This window comes from Pangasianodon hypophthalmus, chromosome 20, assembly GCF_027358585.1.
Source record: "Pangasianodon hypophthalmus isolate fPanHyp1 chromosome 20, fPanHyp1.pri, whole genome shotgun sequence".
NCBI classification, from domain to species: Eukaryota; Metazoa; Chordata; class Actinopteri; order Siluriformes; family Pangasiidae; genus Pangasianodon; species Pangasianodon hypophthalmus.
In genome coordinates, this window is record NC_069729.1 from 4,195,077 (window position 1) to 4,215,868 (window position 20,792).

General features: G+C 39.2%; 1 protein-coding gene across 9 annotated transcripts in view; it reads left to right on the forward strand.

Moving 5' to 3' along the window:
- Positions 1-11,960, forward strand: part of cadpsa (Ca2+-dependent activator protein for secretion a) — a 128,943-nt gene extending 116,983 nt beyond the window's left edge. For 2 of the 9 annotated variants that reach the window (XM_053227190.1, XM_053227192.1), the window contains 2 exons: positions 7,694-7,798; positions 9,719-10,877. In XM_053227190.1, the coding sequence (XP_053083165.1) occupies positions 7,694-7,798; positions 9,719-9,886 (273 nt within the window). In that variant the 3' untranslated portion in view covers positions 9,887-10,877. Of the gene's footprint in view, positions 1-7,693; positions 7,799-9,718 lie in introns of all 9 variants that reach the window. The other 7 variants (XM_053227186.1, XM_053227193.1, XM_053227185.1 and 4 more) reach the window with 7 other exon arrangements.
- Positions 11,961-20,792: the final 8,832 nt, after the last annotated feature.

The following is a 20,792-nucleotide window of genomic DNA, read 5'->3' on the forward strand; positions in this document are numbered from 1 at the left end:
TACGCCATAGAAGTCCCTGTGAATGAGTTGTTCCTATAGAAATGACAACATATTAGAAAGATCCAGAACTACTGTCAGAGCTGCTGTTATAGAAAATGAATCGAAGTGTTCTGACCAATCAGAATCAAGAATTTAGCAGCGCTGTGGTATAATGTGAGATAAAAATGGTTTTTGGTCTCTTTTGACTGGATACGCCACATAACAGGCTCCAAATCATATAACATCACGTGATAAAATGTATGATGAATATATTTTTTGTCTTTCATCTCATAAGGAAACTTTCATCATTGGCTCTAACAACGTCACTTCCACTTTCTTAGTCTGACCTGATGAAGATCCAATATTTAAATATTTTTCCTTGCCTTAAATATTTAAATATTTAACATGCTGGAAAACCAGCATGCAGTTATTTCCTGTTTCGTGAAGCTCATAGCCAGGACCATGTCTGATTCCTAAACTTCATGTTGAAGCTACCATTCCTCAGAGACAAACAGGATGTAAAGGGAGGGGTGAGGGAATTCATTTATTTTGCCCTCTGTCCTTCATGCTAGTCCTTTAAAGAGTGGCTGAAGAAAGTGGGATTAACATGAGCGCTCATCTGTGTGATTCAGGCTGAGCTTGGAAATCATTGATTAAAAAAATCCCAGTGTTTATGTGTGTGTGTGTATGTGTGTGTGTGTGTGTGTGTGTGTTAGAGCCCTTGAACTCAGCTCAGAGACTCAGGCATCCACAGATATGCCATCGGATTACACGGGTCAATTATACTCTTAATCTGCCTTTCTAGGGGGTGGGATTACGGCCAGCCGGGATTGATTGATTCAGCGTATTTCTGACGTCCTTGGTAGATCCAGAAGTAGATGCTGAGCCTATAGCACTACTGCTTGTTGTCGGGTTCTGTTGTCCAGCTATACCATTTCACTGTCTGCTACCACTTTGCAGTCATGCTCATGACCCGCTGATCTGAGTGAACAGTTTAATCAACTCGCCAGACAGAGAGAGAGAACCACCTGACCACTCGTTCTAGAGGTCACGATCTCTGGAGTCATTGAAGTTAAGATTGAACTATTTATTCAGCATTCAGCACCAAAGAAATTTCCTAATATTGATCCAAATACAAAACATCCTCAACTACAGATATTTACTCAGATATACAGCAAGTATGTCATATTTTGCCTTAAAAATGAGAACTATTCAAACCTTTGATGGCATTACAATAATCATCTTCGTGTTTTTCGCCCCAGACTAGTCTTTTTAATAAAGAAGCTTAGCAAAAAGTAATCAGGACATTAGTGGGTGGAAATATACATTCAGAAAAATTGAAAAAGACTAAAAGAGGTAGAGAACCAACAGGTACTCCCATGGTTATTGTTCCAAACACATTAAAAGGTTTTTCTTCGTTCAGAATGGAGGCAGTGCCACTGCTCTAAGCTGCTTAGGTTTCTGATAATTATAGGAGCTAGGATTCTTTTCTTTTTTTTTTTTCCAGCTCTAGCTCTCAGCGTGTCGAGTGTAGACCTGGTGCGTTAATGCTACAGTGCAAATAGGCACTAATTTTGGATGACAAGAAAATATATATTTATAGTGTGTGATTGTATTATTGGGGTCATTCTGGTTTTCTAAACAGGAAATTTAGCCAAGCACTTTGCTCACCCTCTCTCTGCCTCTCTGTCTCTCTGCGTCTCTCTCTCTCTCTCTCTCTCCATGATGTAAACCAAAGTATGGTGGTATTTGTTTGATTAACTCGTCTGACAGGAGTGACAGCTGCTAGCGGGTGCGCGTATACGAGAGTCTCAGCGCGGGTCCGCCTTTGTACATCTGTCAGCACGGAGGCAGGGGGAATCGGAGGGAGAAAAGAGACAAATTGGTCCCAAAAGGCAGGCCATTCACCTTCGGCTCACCCCCTCCACCCCCCGCCCTCCCTCGGCCCATTCAGGTGCTCTGCGGGATTCTCAAGTGCTCGCTGGCTTATTCCATTTTGCCCCCCCTCTCTCTTCGCCCCTCCCGACCCCATTCAAGACCGAGCCCCAGAAGTGTTGCGCTTCTCATTCGGCTGCGTCTCAATCCGCCTCTAAGCGTTCCTTTGTGAGCACTTTGCTCACGGCTCCTTACTTACAACCCCCCTCCTCCTTTCCTTCTTTCTTTCCATCCTTTTTTCTCCCTTGCTTCTCTTTTTCGCTCATTGTGTGTTTACTCAATGACACGGACGTGGGCTATAATTCCCAGCGTTTAGTTCATCCCAACAAGCTCGTTCTCTCTCTCCGAGCATGTTTTGGTGAAGAGAGCTCTGTTTGCATACTGTTATCCATTTAGTGAACAGGCTCTTGTGCATAAGAACAGAGTCCACTGGAGGTCCAATAGTAGAGAAGCTTTTTTCCTTTTTTTCATCCAGAGCTGTAGATCAACAAGCTAAAAGCTGTCACTGTGGTGACACATTTTCGAAAAAATGAATAGCGCTTCCTTTTAAATGCTTGTTAAAATATCAAAAGGGTTTATAAATTAAACTGTTTGTCCTGCTTTTTTTCTAAGCCCGTCTGTGTGCCGAAAAGATTAAGCGGCCCTTTACAGACGTAGTGCTAGCCTGAGCAGAAACATTGGAGGCTTGTTGCACTTAAGGCTCCAACGAGGCATGCAAACCTCTACTTTGTACACGCCGCTCAATCAAAAGCAGTTTGAACCTCACATGCTTGCTGAGCCTAAAACTTTTTTCAATCCCGCCATTCAGGGGGACCTCTTTCTGTGGAGAGAAAGAGGGAGAAGGAGGGATGGAGAACGTGAAAAAGAAAAAAAAAACGAGAAAGAGAGGCTGAATTTGAGTGCTAACACAATGGCGCAATAGAGGAACATGTTTGGGGTCGTGTGTTTCCTGTGAAAAGTTTTCCTCTGGGTCAGGATGTCCCACTGTGCCTAGAGAGAGAGGGAGAGAGAGGGAGAGAGAAGGAGAGAGAGTGAGAGAGAGAGAGAGAGACGCGAGCTTGTCGGTGTGAGTTACCATGGTAATTGAGTTCCCTCATCAATGGACCTCCTCTCAGGGGCCAGAAAGCACACAATAATAGGCCAACAGTGGCTGTGAACAGCGAGCAGGTAGGATTAGCCCGTCCCTTTGTCCTAAGAGCATAATGTCTTGTAGTCAGTTTTAAAGAGTCCTCTGCACCGGGGGGCCTGATTCAGCTCTGAGTCTGAGCTCAGCGACAAAAAAAAAAGATGGTGGAGAAGAAAAGCACATAGACTTGAGCTTCGCTCCTTGGTCCTCTCTCACCCAGGTTTCATGCATGAACATTTTTTTTTCAAAGACAAGGAATTCTGAGTCAGTCTTTCTCAAGCTTTCCAGCAAACTGTCATTTCGCATTAGCATCGACGCTAGCGGCAATCTTCATTCCATCCCTCCCGCTAATTGCAGACACAGCTGGGTCTCAGCGGGAGAGCTTCTCAAGCGGCGTTGGCCGTAGAGAGCAGGCCTCACTCAGACACATGCTCTAAACTCATACTCACACATACACACACTAACTCATTCAAACGCACGCATTACCACCAGTAAGGGCAGAAAGAGGCAGAGTCACAGGTTGCTTGTAATCCCCCTGTACCCCCCACCGTGTCTCCACCTCCTCCACCCTACAAAATTCCTGCTTTTACTACAAAAGAGAGATTTTTTTTAGGAAGCACAAAGAAAGGCCTGATCCGAATCCTCACCGATTCCCACTGCCCAGATTCAGGTGTGCTTAGGGTTAGTAAAAGTGGCACACGTGTGTATTGGATGGCTGTGGAGGGGCATGCAGCCTTGCGCTGAATTCTGTTTGTTGCCCCCTGCTAGGCACCATGGCTTCCTGTAACATGTCAAAGATTGGAGTGTGAACGCAGGCTCGCTCGAAAACTGGGTGTTTTTCTGGTGCGTGTATGTGTGGTGTTGCAGGGGGCAGGAGGTCGCACAACCATTCAACACTCCCTTCTAGAGGTGTGGGGGGCCTGCAGATGTTCATGTGTGTGCACGTTTCGGTAATGCCTAACACACACACAAACACACACACATGCACGCACAACACATGCACACACACACACACACACACACACACACACATAAATCCTAATATCAGATGGAACTCATTAGATGATCACAGTTTTTTTCCATATCCGCTTCATTACGTATTCAGAGGCACGTTACTCTTGTTTCGGCTGGCAGACGCTGCCAGCTTCCCGCTGCTTCATATCCAAAAAATGGCGCGGTACATAATGCCCTCCGAGAGAGACTTCTGTTCCTCTCATCATAGCAGAACAAAGTGCCACAACCAGCACTGTTCATTTTGCAAGCCAGACAAGGCCTGTTTTTGCATTCACTTGCCTCTGTGTCCGTCATCGTTTTTCTTTTTATTTAAAATCATTTATCTCTGATTTGAACTTCAGAATTATGCCTATGATGTATAGCTATGATATTAACAATGTTCTTTTTTTTTACATACATACGATACGTTCACATTTGGTGACGTTGCTTTGTCGCGTTCTGTTGCGTAAGCAAATGTTACCAGTGTATCTAAGGAGAAGGTATCCAAGAATAATGTAGAATAGGTAAAGGCCACAGGAGATGGAGAGCAATCACATGAAAGGGGAAGACAGAGTGTTTGATAGAGGCAGAGGGAGATGGAGAGAGAGATAGAAAGAGACAGAAGAGAGAGAGTATGTGTGAGTTGTGAAGTTGTCCAGGCCTGGCCTCTCTGTGGGGGTCTATCACGGACCGGCTGCCCGAGTGTTCACAGGCACACAGCACTCCCAGATTAACACCGAGCCCTGACTCCCACACACACACCACAACGAAGACACCACAGAGCCCCCCAACACACCACCAAACCTCCTTCAGATCCTCAACCTCTTCATGTCATCACTTTGTGTATAATATCACCATCACTTCAAGCTATGGAGCTACACATAGATGAGGTTCATTTCTTAACTTAAAACATGAACAGGATGAGATCATACTTGTCTGGAAGGTGAAGAACCTGTCAGGCATTTTATACGGTTCTACTGAAAGTGCTAAGCACCTAGATAATCCACGTAAACCTCCAGTTATCTAAAATATGCTAGTATGTAGCATAGATACATGGGAGATAATGTCTGCTGTGTACTCTCCTGACAGTCATGTTTTCATTGGGCATATTTCCCACTGTACATCCAAAAATGAGAATCGATTCAACAAGAAAGCAATGGTACTTGGGTTTCTAGTTTTGGTTTATTTCCCACCAACTTAAAAGACAACCAGAATGGTCATAGTGATGAAAAAATTCTCACTGAAGCATGAAAAAATGCCATTATTGAGCTCAACCTGAAAGAAGTTCTTGGAGTGCCATTCTTCCATTGATTGGTTATTTGGTTAACCAACTGAAGTGTTTTAAATTTCATCAATGATATTTACAATAAGCGACGATATCAACATATCATTGACATAAAGGTGACAAAACGAATTTAACATAACTACTTTATCGACATACCAAAAACTCCATGCAGTCAAAACCCAATAAAAATGACTAAAAGTAATTCTTGATAGTTTGTGCTACTTTTTTTTTTTTTAGAAACACTATGTTGTTATAGCATTTGAAATTTAAACTTTTTAACAGGTTGTATAAAAAGCACAGTGTTACTTTTGGTTGTCAGACTACCCTGTTTTGTTGGTGCTATGTTGTATTCTGATCCTGCTAGCCTACAACTCAAATTACCATTAGGTTACACCGGTCAATCTTGCAGAGATAACCACAAATCATCCACTCAAGCTTTGCTACTGAACCTGTGGCCAATGTGGAAAGTACAGTTCCAATTTTATATTGCCAAGATTTCTGGTCATTTGCACAGTGAAAAAGGTCCACTGGTGACTGGATGAATGGTTTGAGGCAACACTGGAAACTGGTCCCCAAGAACCCTGTCTCTGGGTATCTACCTGCCTCTAGGGATCAGTACCATGAGTCGTAGGTCTGATGCATTTGGCTTGGAAATGAACTCCTAAAGATATAGGATTTATGAAAAAGGTTGACCTCTGTATATCCTCCCCTATACTCACGAAACCCCAAACTGTACATTTTTGAGGTTTGTTTCCCCCCAAAAACAGGTCATTTTGCTCTTTTACCCTTACTGTTGGGACTCCTATCAACAGCTCAGCTCAATCACAACCAATCAGTTAGATTCCAGGCCAGATCCTCCCCACGGTCCAACATCTGCAACCCAAAAGCCAAGAGCGCCGGCTGTTTAATAGTCGCCTTGAGTTCAGTAAGTTTCAGGGATAGGACGAGAGGATAGAGGGAGAGATAGTTGGGTCAAGTAAGGACAATGTGCCTGCTTCTCCTCTGGTGAAACAAGAGGAGTCGAGAATGATGAGTGTATGCTAACAGGGGCTGATGGCAGACTGAGACTGATCTCTCTCAGTCTATGACCACGAGCAGCAGAGACAGATTGTGGGCTTACATGGTGTCAATTAGTAATTTGCTAAAAGGACAAGTTCTTCTCTGCCTGAAGCTTTGGTTCAGGAATGTTTAAGAGTTAGCTGAAGCTTCAGTTAAGGGTTGTTTATGTCACCAAGACTTTGGTCCAGAATAAGTTTGCTGAATGATTAGTCCAGGGTTGTTTAGGTTTGCTGAATCTTTGGTCCAGGGTTGTTTCAGAGATGACTAAAGCTTTTATCCAGAGTAGTGTAAGAATCACTTTGGACCAGAGTTGTTTAGGTCACATGAGGAAATTCATTAAATACAGAAAAGTCACCTGAAGCTTTAGCACAGGATTGATTAAGAGTCGCCTGAAGCTTTGGTCCAGGAGTGTTTAAGTCACCTAAAGCTTGGTCCAGGATGCTTTGAGAGTCACTTAAAGCTTTGGTCCAGGGTTGTTTCAGAGTGTACTAAAAATTTGGTCACATATGGTTTAACAGTTGATTAAAGCTTTGGTTTAGAGGGGTTTAAGAGTTAACAAAAAATTTGTCCAGCGTTCTTTAAGAGTGAACTAAAGCTTTGGTCCAGAATTGCTTGAGTTGACTAAAGGTTTGGTCCAGGATGGTTTAAGGGTCGACTAAAGATTTGTTCCAGGGTTGTTTAAGTTGATTAAAGCTTTAGTCCAGAGTGGTTTAAGAGTTGATTAAAACTTTGGTCCTGGGTTGTTTAAGTTTGCTGAGGCTTTGGTCTGTGGTTGTTTCAAAGTAGACTTTAGCTTTGGTCTAGGGTTGTTTAAGCATCATCTGAAGTTTTGGTTTGGCTCAGGATGTTTTAAGAGTCAGCTGAAGCTTTGGTTTGGTCCAGGGTGGTTTAAGAGTCAACTGAAGCTTTGGTTCAGGTTTGTTTACATCACCTGAAGCTTTGGTCCCTTGTTGTTCAAGAGTTGACTGAAGCTTTGTTCCAGGATTGTTTAAGAGTCAATTAAAGCTTTGGTCCAGCGTTGCTTAAGAGTAAAAAAAAAAACTGAAGCTTTGGTCTGTGTCTTCTGCTCAATTGGGTGCTTGTGCAATTCTTTAAACCAGACAATATTAGTGAATGATTCAAGCTGATCCACTGAGCTAGGTGAATGGAAATGTAAGATTGTCCCAGTATTTATGTTCAGAAATTAACAATAATAATAAAAAAAACATCAACTCCTTAACTTTTTACCCATTTAAACTGCTTGTCTTGTTCAGATAAGTGGCAGTGTGTACCTCTGTTTGTGTGTTTTGTTGGAAAAAACTGCATTTGTGTTTCAGCAATGGTACACTAGCACGATGAACCTACTGGGTACCTGGCTAACAGATCGCATGGACCTGCAGCTTCACCTGTACCAGCTGAAAATCCTCATTCGAATTGTAAAGGTAATATATACGTAATAAATATAGCTGAGAGCAAAAGTTTGCACCCCCTATGGCTACTGGGTGAAAAAGAAAGTATACCTCAATTTTACAATTTATCTTAAAGAACATAAAATTGCAATGATCCAAACACTGTAGAGAGCTTGGAGCTTTGATAATGTGATAATGAAGGAACATTTGTGGAACTTAAGTCACCAAATGGTTTGTTGCTATAAATTAAACTTTGTCCTAAGGGTATGCATACTTACAGCCAATTGTGTACACAGGTAGAGCCAGTTCCACTTAATCCCACATTAAAAATAACAATTTAAATGGCTGGATTGATGATTACGTGGATGGATGGAATTATAGATGGATGTTACAAAGAATGCATGACAAATCTTAAGAGCAAATTGAAAATGCAGAATGGGTTTAACCCCATAATCTCCCAGGACCAGTTGGCAGGTCATAACTACATAGTCTGTCTGTTGGTTTTCATTTTATTTGCTGAGTAATTCATAGCAGTTAGTAAATAACTGATAAAGTGCTGGTACTTTAACAGGCTAGCAGACTAATGAATAGGTAGAATTTCTAAAATAACCTAGAAGACACGGTGTTCCCATATCTATATCCATTTTGATTTATTTGCATATGAGGTTAAAAAACAAAAAGTGGCTGATTTAGGATCAGTAAGATCACCTCTGCTGTTAAATCTTGCAGTGTGATCTCCGGGTAGCAGCAGGAGCAAGACCTTGTAGTATGGCATCACAGGTTTATTTCTGTCCTGTGAAGCCACCAGTCAGGCTTCACTTCCTCTGTTACGTAAACCTGAAGGACATTCGCAACTACACAGTGTTCAGACAAACAGGACTGGTCGTTCCCTAAAAAACAGATGGTCTAACCTTAAGTGAGGTTAAATTAAAATGCAGTAGATTTTATTTTTTTAAGGCTGGTTTGCATTTGGAATTTTTATTCCACTTATTTTAAAAGAGATTAGTCCTTGTTTTAGTTTTAGAGAATTCACTGTGCATATTCATATGTAGCGTGTACTTAATACATAATTATATGTAATAATAATTTGATACATAATTATAGATGTAATTTAATAGATAATTACAGATGTTACATTGTTCCAGATTTCTTAAATATTGTTTAAAGATATATTTGCTCAATATGTCTTGTCTTTATCTTATTTATTAACAATATAAATGATAGAATTTATGTAAAAAAAAAAAAAAAAAAAAAAAAGACTAAGTGAATGAGAATCCACCTGAATCTTGAATCCATTTCCTCCTGATTGGAGGAATTGTGCTGGTAACTAAAATCAACTTTTTGTTTCATATTCGAAAAGAAATATTTTCATCACCTTTTATTTGAATTTGTTGCTCTTAGTTCAGAATAGTATCCCATGTTATTTTTTCATGTTTCATGTTTGAAAATGTATCTAAAAATAAAAAGTAATAATAATAAAATGAAGGCTTATCTAGCTAGTACTGTAGTTTAGTAGTTATAGTTAGAAGATGACACGGATATTGGAGAAATCATATCAGATATCAGATCTTGTAACAAATAGCAAAGATTAGAATTGAATTGGAAAATAAATTTCTTTCTGGAACTAGAAATGTTTACACATAGAGAGACTTTTCTTGTGTTAGGATTGATATTATATTTATACTTTATTATATTTACAACGTAAGTGATTTTGCTTAGAAGTATCTAAAGAAAATAACATCAGATGGGTATCGGGAGCAGCAAATACTCAAGTTTTCAGTATCGTTATTGGAAAAAAAAAGTAGTTTTGTACTTAAAGTACACTTTTCTTGTTGGGATTCAATTTTGTAATAATAACATACCTATATATTTCATAAACTGTGTATTTTTTTCCAAATTGCCAGTATTAAACTGTTATTTCTACACTGACCAAATGTCTCTGGACCTTTTCAGAAAAAATACCGCGACTTCCGTCTGCAAGGCGTCTTAGACTCTACTCTGAACAGCAAAATGTACGAGACGGTGAAGAACAGGCTGATGCTGGAGGAGGCCACGGCGTCTGTGAGGGACGGAGGAATGCAGGGCATCTCCATGAAGGACAGCGATGAAGAAGATACTTAGGCGCCACGTGGAGCGGCCATGTTTGGTGTACTCTGCCGAAGCGATGCATGTACTCCGTTCGTCATGCTTCCTTAATAATTTTTACTTTCAGGTCATACGATTGATAATGGGAGCCAATGTTAATTACTGATATGAGAAAAACAAAAAAAATCTATATTTAATGTCCGTCAGAAGATTGTTGTAACAAACGGGGGGGAAATCGACTTGAAATTGGTGTTTTACAAGTAATAATGTCCAAACTGCGTTCCTAAATGTTTCGAAGCAATATGGCGTACTACTTGTAAGCGATGTTTTGCGTCAGATGGTTAGGAATGTATGCCCTGTTGTGTCCCTGTTCAATGCACACGTGTACGGCGCTTCTTATGTGTACTGTAAATATATGAATGGTACATAATTGTGCATAGTCTCCTTTGGAGTTTTTTTTTTCAACTGTATGCCAAATGAATTGATTATGTTGTATTTATCTGGTTTGGGGTGTGTAAAGGTAGTGTTTATATTCCATTTACACAATAATTGAATAGTCAATCAATAATCACATTATCTCTGGTACCACAAGCCATCTGGAACGGCCATCTTTTTTTTTAATGAGTTAGTAGATATTTTAGAAATGCAATATTAACTACATTATGATATACTTTGACTAATACGGACAATACATTTATGTTTTACGTCATTTTGTGATTTATAAATATGCTTTTTACATATTTTCTCTATTAGCGAGTATGTAATCTAAAGCCTCACTTTTCATACCATTCCTGCAAATGATTTTTTTTTCTACCTTGCTCTCAGCATTGTTGCTTTTCATCATATCTGATGCTGTGTATTGCCCTTGGTGCAGAAGGTCATCCATGTTATCTAAAAAAAAATATATATATATATATATATATATATATATATATATATATATATATATACACATATAAATAAACATCCAAAGAGCTCTGAATTTTGTGGAATGACAGATTCATCCTACGTTTGCCTCATGTATGTTCAAAAAGAAAAAAAAACCTAGTAGCTAAATTAAAATGTTCATGCACAGATTTGGGTCTTATCATTTTTTTCTGTTAAATATGCCTCGGTATATGTTACTTGTTAAAAAGCAAAGAGAAGGAGATTCACCTTGGATAGATGTCATTGTATTGTAAAATGTGTATTGTAAAATTGTGAAGTATGAACGTGCCCAATGTCTACTCAGCATCTTCATCATCAACTCTTCACTCTTAAAGAAGTCTGAAGTTGGGACAGCGGGATTAAATCCGAGCTCGCAAGCGGATTGGAAGAATGGCTAAAGATGATACGCCCTCCACTCCACTCGCAGATCACCTCACACAGATTAAAATCATTCTCCTAGCATTTCAGAAACAAATCTGTCCATCCTGAAGATGAAGGAACAAAGGGGTGGTGGGATTAGACTGAGCAATGCCCTATAAACCCAAGGAGGATGGGATGACTTAATTATTTCATACAGAGGTCAAAAACCAAATCCTTCCTGTAAGGGCAGAGAGCTAGAAAAACAAAAATAACAAAAATCTGTTGTACAAATACAGAGCACAAGAACAATATCTCAACAATGTCTAAATACTTAGGTGTCAATCAGACTGACCCAAAGAAGCTTAAAAAGGTGCCATTTGTGTTTCATATAAATAAATTGCAACATTAATAAAACCTAATAAAATCTACAGCCCCACTATAACTACACTTTACTTTGAAGTATAATCATGAAATTCTTCACAAATCGTATTAATTTTCCATTAAAGTGTGAATCTGATGCATGCGCTTTCACAAATTGTCCATTTTAGGATATGAAAAATGTACATTTTTGTTCATTCACTCAACCCTGTTACCTTCACACCTATGAAATATTTGGAATATTCCATCAGTCACAAGTAGCATGTTCAACAGGATGTCACTTCATCTGAATTTCCTGAAGATCATGAGAAGAAGAAAAGTTCTACTTATTTTTTCTTACTTCTTTCTTTAAACATTCTCCTTATTGTTTCTTTTTCTTTACATTTTGATACTGACTGATGTGATCACTTTGAATGTACAACCTTCTTACTCAAACTATCATTATGAAGGTAAATTAACAACTATAAAAAAAAAACTTCCTCATTCCTCATGCTAGTTAGCCACATTTAGTGTCCTTGCTAATTCTATGCTCAACTTTGTTGTTCATTTAAGAGCAAAACCCTAAAATCAGATGAGGTTGCTTAAAAAGTTAAATTCATGATTTTTTTAGATTCAGTGTTACTAAATGATAAAGACTAAAGTTTAAGAGTTACAAGGGCTAAATGGCACTACAAGTGTGGAATCAACAAAAAGATTTGTCAAAACTTTTCATAGTTTTATAGCAGAACTTGAAATAGTCAAGTGTTTCACACTGACTCTTGTGATGAGTGGTTCCTGATATAGTGCGGCACAGCAATTTCCCTTTAGTAATTCTTTCCAGCACTACATACACAAGTTCCTTTAGTTACCCACTAGCAATTGGACACCAACTGATTCGCATTGTGTAGCATAACGAAGTTAAAAGTGCTCCATCTGACACCCTGGAGCACTGCAGCACCTAAGAGAGAGAGAGAGAGAGAGAAAGAGATTTTCATCTATTAAAAGTCTCGGCTCACAGAACCAATTTTGCCTGTTCTTGAGCACCAGGGCACAGGGCAGAGAAAGACTAATGAGAGAGGCTCATTGTTGGAATAAGTTACCCGCAGCTTGCCGCTGTGACCTAGTTCTAGTAGCATAAGCCCTACAAAACACCGCTCTCATTCTGATTTTCTGTGCAATCAAAAGAGGAAAGCGAAAGAAAATCATGACAATCTCTCCGAACGGGAGTGCCACAAGGGCCGGCTCGGATATCATACGTTTAATTTGCTCATAAATCCTGTCGCGGTGCAGCAATTTTGCTCGGCAGAGTGCCTGGCGACAGATTAATAGACGAGGAGATTTAGTCAGGCACGATCCGTGCTGCTGTGGCTTTTAAGCTCCAATCAGGTTAGGAAATGGGAATGATAACAGTCTGCAAATAAAAGATTCTCCAATTGACCAGCACAGCGTGAGTCAGCTCCAGGTTCGTACTTGCAATGCATGCAGGAGGGAGGGGGCCCGGGGCCCTGAGCCCTGACCATCAAACGCAGCGTGTGACCTCCGAACGGATGTGCTAGGCAAATGAAATGTAGAAATTGAGGAAAACAAATACATGGAAAAAGTAGCATAAGATTATGTCTGTGTGCCCATGTCGTGTTTCGACTTAAACACTTCATTTCCGAGTCGGCAGAGAGGATTGTCACCTGCCGAGGTCTGATAGATGTCAAAACACAGAAACACTGTGCTGCTCTCACCTTGATGAATGTTTACTCAACAGCTTGTATTAAAGTGGGGGGAGGTATAGCTGCCATGGATGTCAATGGTATATAACCAGGTACAAGTCAGATCCCTTCAATAAGGGCGGCTCAAAGCCTCTTAGACTCTGGTGTTTTATTTAATGCCTACCTTCTTATCTGTGCATAATTATTTTTTCCCCCAAATGAGTAGCTTACTGTTGAAAGCAATCGTGTTCCGGCCTCGGGACAGACAGACAGAGAGATGAAGATGATAATCAGATGATCTGCTTCTCTCTTTAATCAGATGCGCTCCGGCAGATAAACAGGATGGCTGAGGGACTGTATTATGCATTAGATTTGATCTAACAGGATGAGCTCCACTGTATATTTCGAGCAGGTCAACATGGCATATACATTTTGAGTTTCAGTTATAAAGTGTGTGATAGTGCTTTATCTGTGTGGCAGCCTGGGAAAAATCTCCACGTTTACAAATATGATTTTTTTTATATATATTCAAAACTATATATTGTTCTGAAAACAACAGGCTTTCCTGAAATTAAATATGTTCTTTGCATGTATTTAAACAAGAAATAAAAAGCTGTAGTATTTTAATGTCTGGCATTTTTAAAACTGGCTCCTACATGGATCGCAACAAGATCTTTGCAGGAAGATAGCCTACACAAAATTCAAAATGAAACAAAATATTTCTATATAATTTTTGTGAAATAGATTCATGGTTTCTTAAAGTATCAGTGTCAAAGTATGTTACAGGAAAAATAAAAACAACAACAATTTTGGCAAAATCTGATTTTTTCCCCCTCTATTTTAGCAGAATCTAGCCAAAGCAGCATCCAACTGGTTTTCCCAGAGCACAACACATTTAGAAAAAAGTGCTACAAACTAGCAACTAAAACTGTTCCAACATAGTCAATGTCCTTAATTGTAGTAATAATGGAGCAGAAGCAGAGACAATAATTGTCTGCGTGATCTGTGGGGACATATGGAGCACATAATGCTGTTAAATAAAGCCATTCTGGAGGCAGATGGTTTAGTAACTGCATCATTCAAGGTTCCCGTCTCATTGGGTGGAGTTTTAACGAAAAAGGAGCCGTAGTAAGCTTTGTGGGGTTCCATCAGTATCATCAGTCATCGTAACATGCTTGTTTATTTTCAATATCACTTGCTAGTTTATTGTTGTACTGAATCCTGAATTAGCAGCTGATTTTCCTGAAGTGTGGTTCCTGTTCCCTGAAAATCATGGCATGCAAATAAGTCTAAGTGGCTAGCTAGCTGCACGAGTTGTGAGGTGACATTATGTTAGTCAGCTAGTTTTAAGCACAGAACAACAAATCTCCTAAGAATGTCTGAACACAAACACAAACAAGGTTGTTAGCTCTCTGCAAGATAAACAGTTCATTTACAACATGCTCCTCATTTGCGTGACAATTTGTCTACCATGCTGTAACCTTCACAGAACTCCTTCATGTGTTTTTGCCTACACAAAGACTAATGCGTTAAATATTGCTTCTTTAATGCTAAAATAAAACACCTCAAATGATATCTGCAATGTGCAAAATGGCTGCCTACCTAGGGAGCTGCCTTCTAGTAGAATTCAGTGAATAGAGGCCTGATTTATACACGATTTATATGGAGATTGCTAAACATGATGCTGCGTATGAAAAAGAAAAAACTTAAATCAACAAATGATTTGTAAAGAAAAACAGCCCGGTGTGTGTTTAATCTTCCCATCCTCACCCACTGAACAAGAACTTTTCCAGACTGCCTGATAACTTGAGGCGTAATGACAAACAAATATGCTTCACATCTTCTCAAAGTGGATAATCAAACCCTTGAGCGCATTCACCTTATGTGCGTCACAGCATTATGCAAATGTAATCGCAGTCTCATTTGAAATGCACCTGTTTCTCTAGCCACTAGCAATTGTTAATACACAGACCGGACATGTTCCATCCACGTCCCGTCCAAAAGCTCCCTGCGGGACCAAACAAGGGCTCTGTGGGACCAGAGGGGACATCCCCTTGCCCATTTTGTGGTTCAGATCTAATTCGGTGGACAGATGAGTGGCTGTGGACGTGGGGGCATGCAGGTTGCCCCAACCTCTCCCTCCTGTCTGCCGTCCTCACTATTGTCCTGAGAGAAAAGAAAACCCTGTTGAGGCCCTTTCGCTTTGAGCATCAAAGGTGCTCCGGAGCCCCCCTTTCGCTTTTGGAAAAGCCTCCGCCATTCAGAACTAACATTATGGAGAACCTCCTGCACTCGGGCGAGGGTCAGAAAAATAGAGTGAGATAAAGAAAAATAGGGAGCCGGAGCAGAAGTGGCAGGAATGCTTGCTAATTGAAAGGCCGGAGGAGAGAGAGAGAGGAGAAAAAACGAAGAGGAGGGAAGAAAGGTGGGCTAAAAGACAGTTTAAAAGCAGAAAAGAGCAAAGAGAGCAGGCAGCTGACAGAATGTGAGGCGAGGGTCGCAAGACACTCTACACTTCACACACAAACGGGAAAAAACATGAGCTAAGAATTAAGTGACTCAGTGCCAAGTTGTATAGATCTGCGTGTGTGTGTGTGTGTGTGCGCGTTGAAGAGAACTGAACCGACAGCCAATGTGTGGCGAGAGAGAGAGAGAGAGAGAGAGAGAGAGAGAGAGAGTGATGGGGAGTGGAGCTGAGATACACTGACAGGCTTGAGAAATGTAGGCAGGCTTCAGGACAAAAGTCCTGGCTGACAAAAGGACTCAGAGATCCATTTTTGCAGTGCACTACTTTATCGTTGCATAGTGTGCAAAAATGTCTTTAACTTTTTTTTCCCTGAACACAGCAGTAAAGCAAAATCCATCAGAATGCACTAGTTTTGAAAAAGCAAGCACTCCGCTCCAAATAGCTAAGTGCTCAATTTGAAAATGAGTATACATTATATTTGTCTTTTTAACATGGCCAACATGGCTAAGCAGGTCATTCTCCTGATCTGACCCACATCACGAAGACGAGGAGAGAAAAACAGGCAAGACTTTACTTATGTCATGGTGGATGCTACGGGTGTAACGCTCTGACTATTTGGATCAATACACTGATTAAATAATTGATTATAAATTGATGATTATTGAAAAAAGGACAAACAAATGGTGTATTTAAAAATAATTCCTATTTTTAAACTGATGTCCAAATAGGCTGTCACCATAACTCTGATACTTTTAAAACAGTCTTTCTTCACCTTCTTCATTCATGAATTAACGGCAGGCTTCCACCAGATACTGAAAAACTTTGATCACATATCAGTGTATCGTATCGTAGCAGATTCAGTGGTATCATCAAATACTGAATCCTTGCCTTATGAACTGAAGTCATATCGTCATATTGTATCGTTTCGTATCATAGCATATCATATCATAACGTATCATATATGAACGTATTGTATCGTATCATAACATATCGTATCATAACATATCGTATCGTAACGTAGCATATCTTACTGTATCGTATCGTATGATAACGCATCATATCGTAACATATATCGTATCACAGTGTATCGCAACGTATCATATTATAACGTATTATATCGTATCATAACTTTTGTATCATTGCGTATCGTATCATAATGTATCGTATCGTAACGTATCGTAACGTATCGTAACGTATCGTATCATAACATCGTATTGCCTCATATCATATCAGACGTAGGACTAATCAGAAGTGGCATTTGTAACAAATCACATGACTACATTTATATGAAACCTCATGGAAAAATGATGTACATTTCACACATAATCATATGATTTTCACGTGACTGTGTGAGTAATATGTGACCACCTGTTAAAAACATTTACTTAAATGTAAAATGTAAATGAATCATTGTAGTAATCATAGCTTTTCTGTAAGTGAAGTAAGAAAGGTTAGGTGTACGGTTAGGGGTGGAGTTAGCGTTCATAGCATTGTGTTATGACTTAATGTATACACTCTCAGCAAAAAAATGATAATTAAATGTATCTTTCCTTGTCATTGAGAAAGTACTCTCAGACGTACACCTTTTGTACCTTTAGTACTCTATTCTCTTTACGGTAAAACGCAATTACAGTCTAAATATATACCTAAGTATTTTTAAAAGTACACTACATCCACATTTCCAGGTGAAAGATACATAAGGTACAAAAGATAAGGGTTCCACCCCAGCGACAAGAAATGCTAGAGTTTACTACCCTTTTTTCCGAGTGTTCAACTACCTCTCAAAATAGTGAGGTTCGCTACACACCACATATGTATCAGATTTCGCCACGTCCTATAGAAAAAAAAAAGACATACAGTATATTTGAGTAAATGATGCAAATCTTGCTGAATTTAGATGATGTCACTAATTGTAATCTTTGGGATGATATCTTCACTTATACAGAAAAGGTAGTAAGACAATGAAAATTTCCCCCTGGAGGAAAAGGTGAGTAGCTACAGTGACAAGTTCACACATTGCGTCTCGCGTTCTCGCACCTCTTTTGGCACGCAAGATTGACATCTCAAGCTTCAAGTTGTAATTAGGAGGACCCAGGTTCAACCCGTGAGAACCGTAGATGCTGTTCAGCCATTCATTAATAGACAATCAGTGTGTGTGGGTGTGTGTTCACAGAATCCAGCCAAGGCATGTTCTCAACTCTATGCACACACACACACACACACACACAAACACACCCCTCTCCTCTTGCGCTCTATTATGACAAAGCCTGTTGTCACCTTCTTGAGATTGGTAATTACACCGTCCTCAATCCACGACAGTGTTTATGTGAAACACTTCAGTATCTTTTGAGCAAATGAGAGACAGATTCTCTTGAGTTCATCATTTTGTCACACACTGAGAAAGGGAACAAATATTACACAAATATAACACAACAGCAACAAAGCATGGTGGTGTTCACAGACTGATCTGCAGATGTCACAACACATATTTCAATTTAAAATATCTGTTGCTGCATTAGTGGATTGATAACACAGGACACATATGTTACGAGCACATTAAAAAAAAAATGATTGGGGCTTGGATCTGGGAGGTGTGTGTTAAATAACGGTTCCTGTGGCCAGGGCTCATTTACTCCTCTAGGATGAACAGATGGGTTGAAAAGTCTTTTCTAAACTTGTCTTTAAAAAGAGCCCTGATGTGACATATGACGGTTCCACCCACTTTTTTTCCTCCCTCATTAAGATGTTGCCCACTTAGGTGGATTTAACTGCATCAGCTGTGGCTCAGGATTGTCTATTGCACGTCCAGTCTGACAGTTTATGTAACACAACATTCCTATATTCATTATATTATATATTATATTTTACATATTATTCCATATACGTGAAGTTCTGATGTTTCATTAATGTTTCATGGTTATATCAGAGGATGTATGGGAAAATTCATGAAGTAGTGTACGAAATTCATCTGTGTGCTCTCCAATGAGGAGAGATGAATTTGTGGGAATCTGGTGGATTCTCAGAGCAGATCTTTCTGTGCTCACTTTCTCAACTTTGGATGATAAAGAAGCTCTGTAATGCTTACATATTCATTCAAACCACAATACGAGATAGATAGATAGATAGATAGATAGATAGATAGATAGATAGATAGATAGATAGATGTACTTTAGGAATTTCCCCTTGGGGTTCAATTTACAACTAAACAAATTGAATCTGCTGTAGAACAATACTAGATTAACCTTTTTTGTTGTCTTTAAAATATCTTTTGAAATTATAGGTATATATTATAGTTAACATATAATTAAGAATAGTGAATGTAAAATGAAATAATATATGTTTTAAAAATCTGGTGTATTACGCAAAAGGTCTTGAGAAACTTTTTTTATGAGATAATATTAATATAATGAAGTCACTGTGCCTTTAAAATGTCAATTAATAATAATAATAATAATCATCATCATCATAAAATTAAAAACTCCATTCCATAAATTCCATCTATATAGTGTCCTTCTAACACTCAAGATCACTCTACAAGAAAATAAACAAACAATTATATATATATATATATATATATATATATATATATATATATATATATATATCTGTGAATAGCTTTTTAAATATAATTTCCTCCCCTTAAATAAACGCGCTGTTATCATATAAAGAGTTTTTGTGGTGTAAATGCGGCTGTGCGCGTTAGCTGGTGTTAGTGAGCTGAGCGAGCCGAGTGCTGAGCGCAGTTTACAGCAATAGGATCAATGTTTATTGTGTGGACAAGCCGGTAATTGCGTCTGAATAAACTCAAATTAGTGGCGGATCATTAGCATATGAGTGCAGTGAGAGGAGGCCGCTTAAAGGCTGCAGGTGCGGGAGCGGCCACATTCTCTCTCTCTCTCTCCCTCTCTCTCTCTCTCTCTCTCTCTCTCTTTCTCCTCACCGTCACTCTGACTCACCGCATCGCTTCTCAACACGTGTGAACCAGACGGTGCAAATATGGGTAATACATATACATATAGCATATAACATATGTCTGTCTTTTCTTTCTTTTTTTTATTTTTAGCTTATTTTCAACCTTGGAGTGCTTCATGGTTGATAAGACCAAGAGTAGCCTACATGATAAAACTCTAATAATAGCCTATTTCACAGTTCACTGAACCTCTACACTGTTTAAAAGCTCCATTAGAGTGATGCTATAGACAATTTTTACTTCCCAAAAGTACCTTTAAATGGAAGGGTTTTTTTTTTTTTTGCAAAAAAAAAAAAAAAAACTTTTGATGATCATTTCATACTTTATGTGTTTGTGGAGGAAAATTATCTCACTTAGGCTATGACATAATTTACATGCTGCCATCCACTGAAATATTCCTTACAAAACCAAAAATGGCTCTTCTTGCATTTTATTCTAGGAGAAGGAGAGAATTGTTGAACCTCAAAAACACTTATGAATTGAAACTGACTTGACGGACAAGAGGGGGGAAAAATTAGTATAAATAAAACTAGTGAAAATATTTTGTTCGTTGCATCACAAGTAAAATTCAGTCCAGACACAAATATGTTCAGTCTGAAAGCACTGAAAGAATTTCTGACGCGAAACTAACCAATGACGCAATCTGGAAAAGCGCGCTGCCTTCCTTCTGGAGAGATTTTTTTCTTTTTTTTTTGGTAACAATTTGTTGTGAGTCTCAGGTAAAATCGTCTGCAAACAAATGAATTCAAGCAGGTCCTCAGGAAGAAAAGACGAGAGGGGGACTGGTCATTGTAGCGAGCGCACAAAACTCAGGATTCCAGCAAACTTTTCTCTTTTTTACGCACCGCTTTTTAAAAGGGCCTCTTTTTATTTGCTTGGTATACCTCTGCTCAAGCAGAGTCTTTTCTTTCCTCCTTTAATCCCTTCTTTTATTTCGGGGGGAAAAAAAACACAAAACCAGGTTCCACGCAGTGCTTTAGTGGCTAAAAGTGAAAGAGCTGCTGCTTCTTTTTTTTTTTCTCTGCCGAGTCTGAGCTCTGAATCGCGCTGCAAAATTGGCTCTTGTGAATGGACGAAGGAGGAAAAAAACGTTTAATAGGATCCGAGGGAGGCTCTGCTCTCGCAATTTACTCCTTAAACAGGTGGAAACTGGACCTTGTT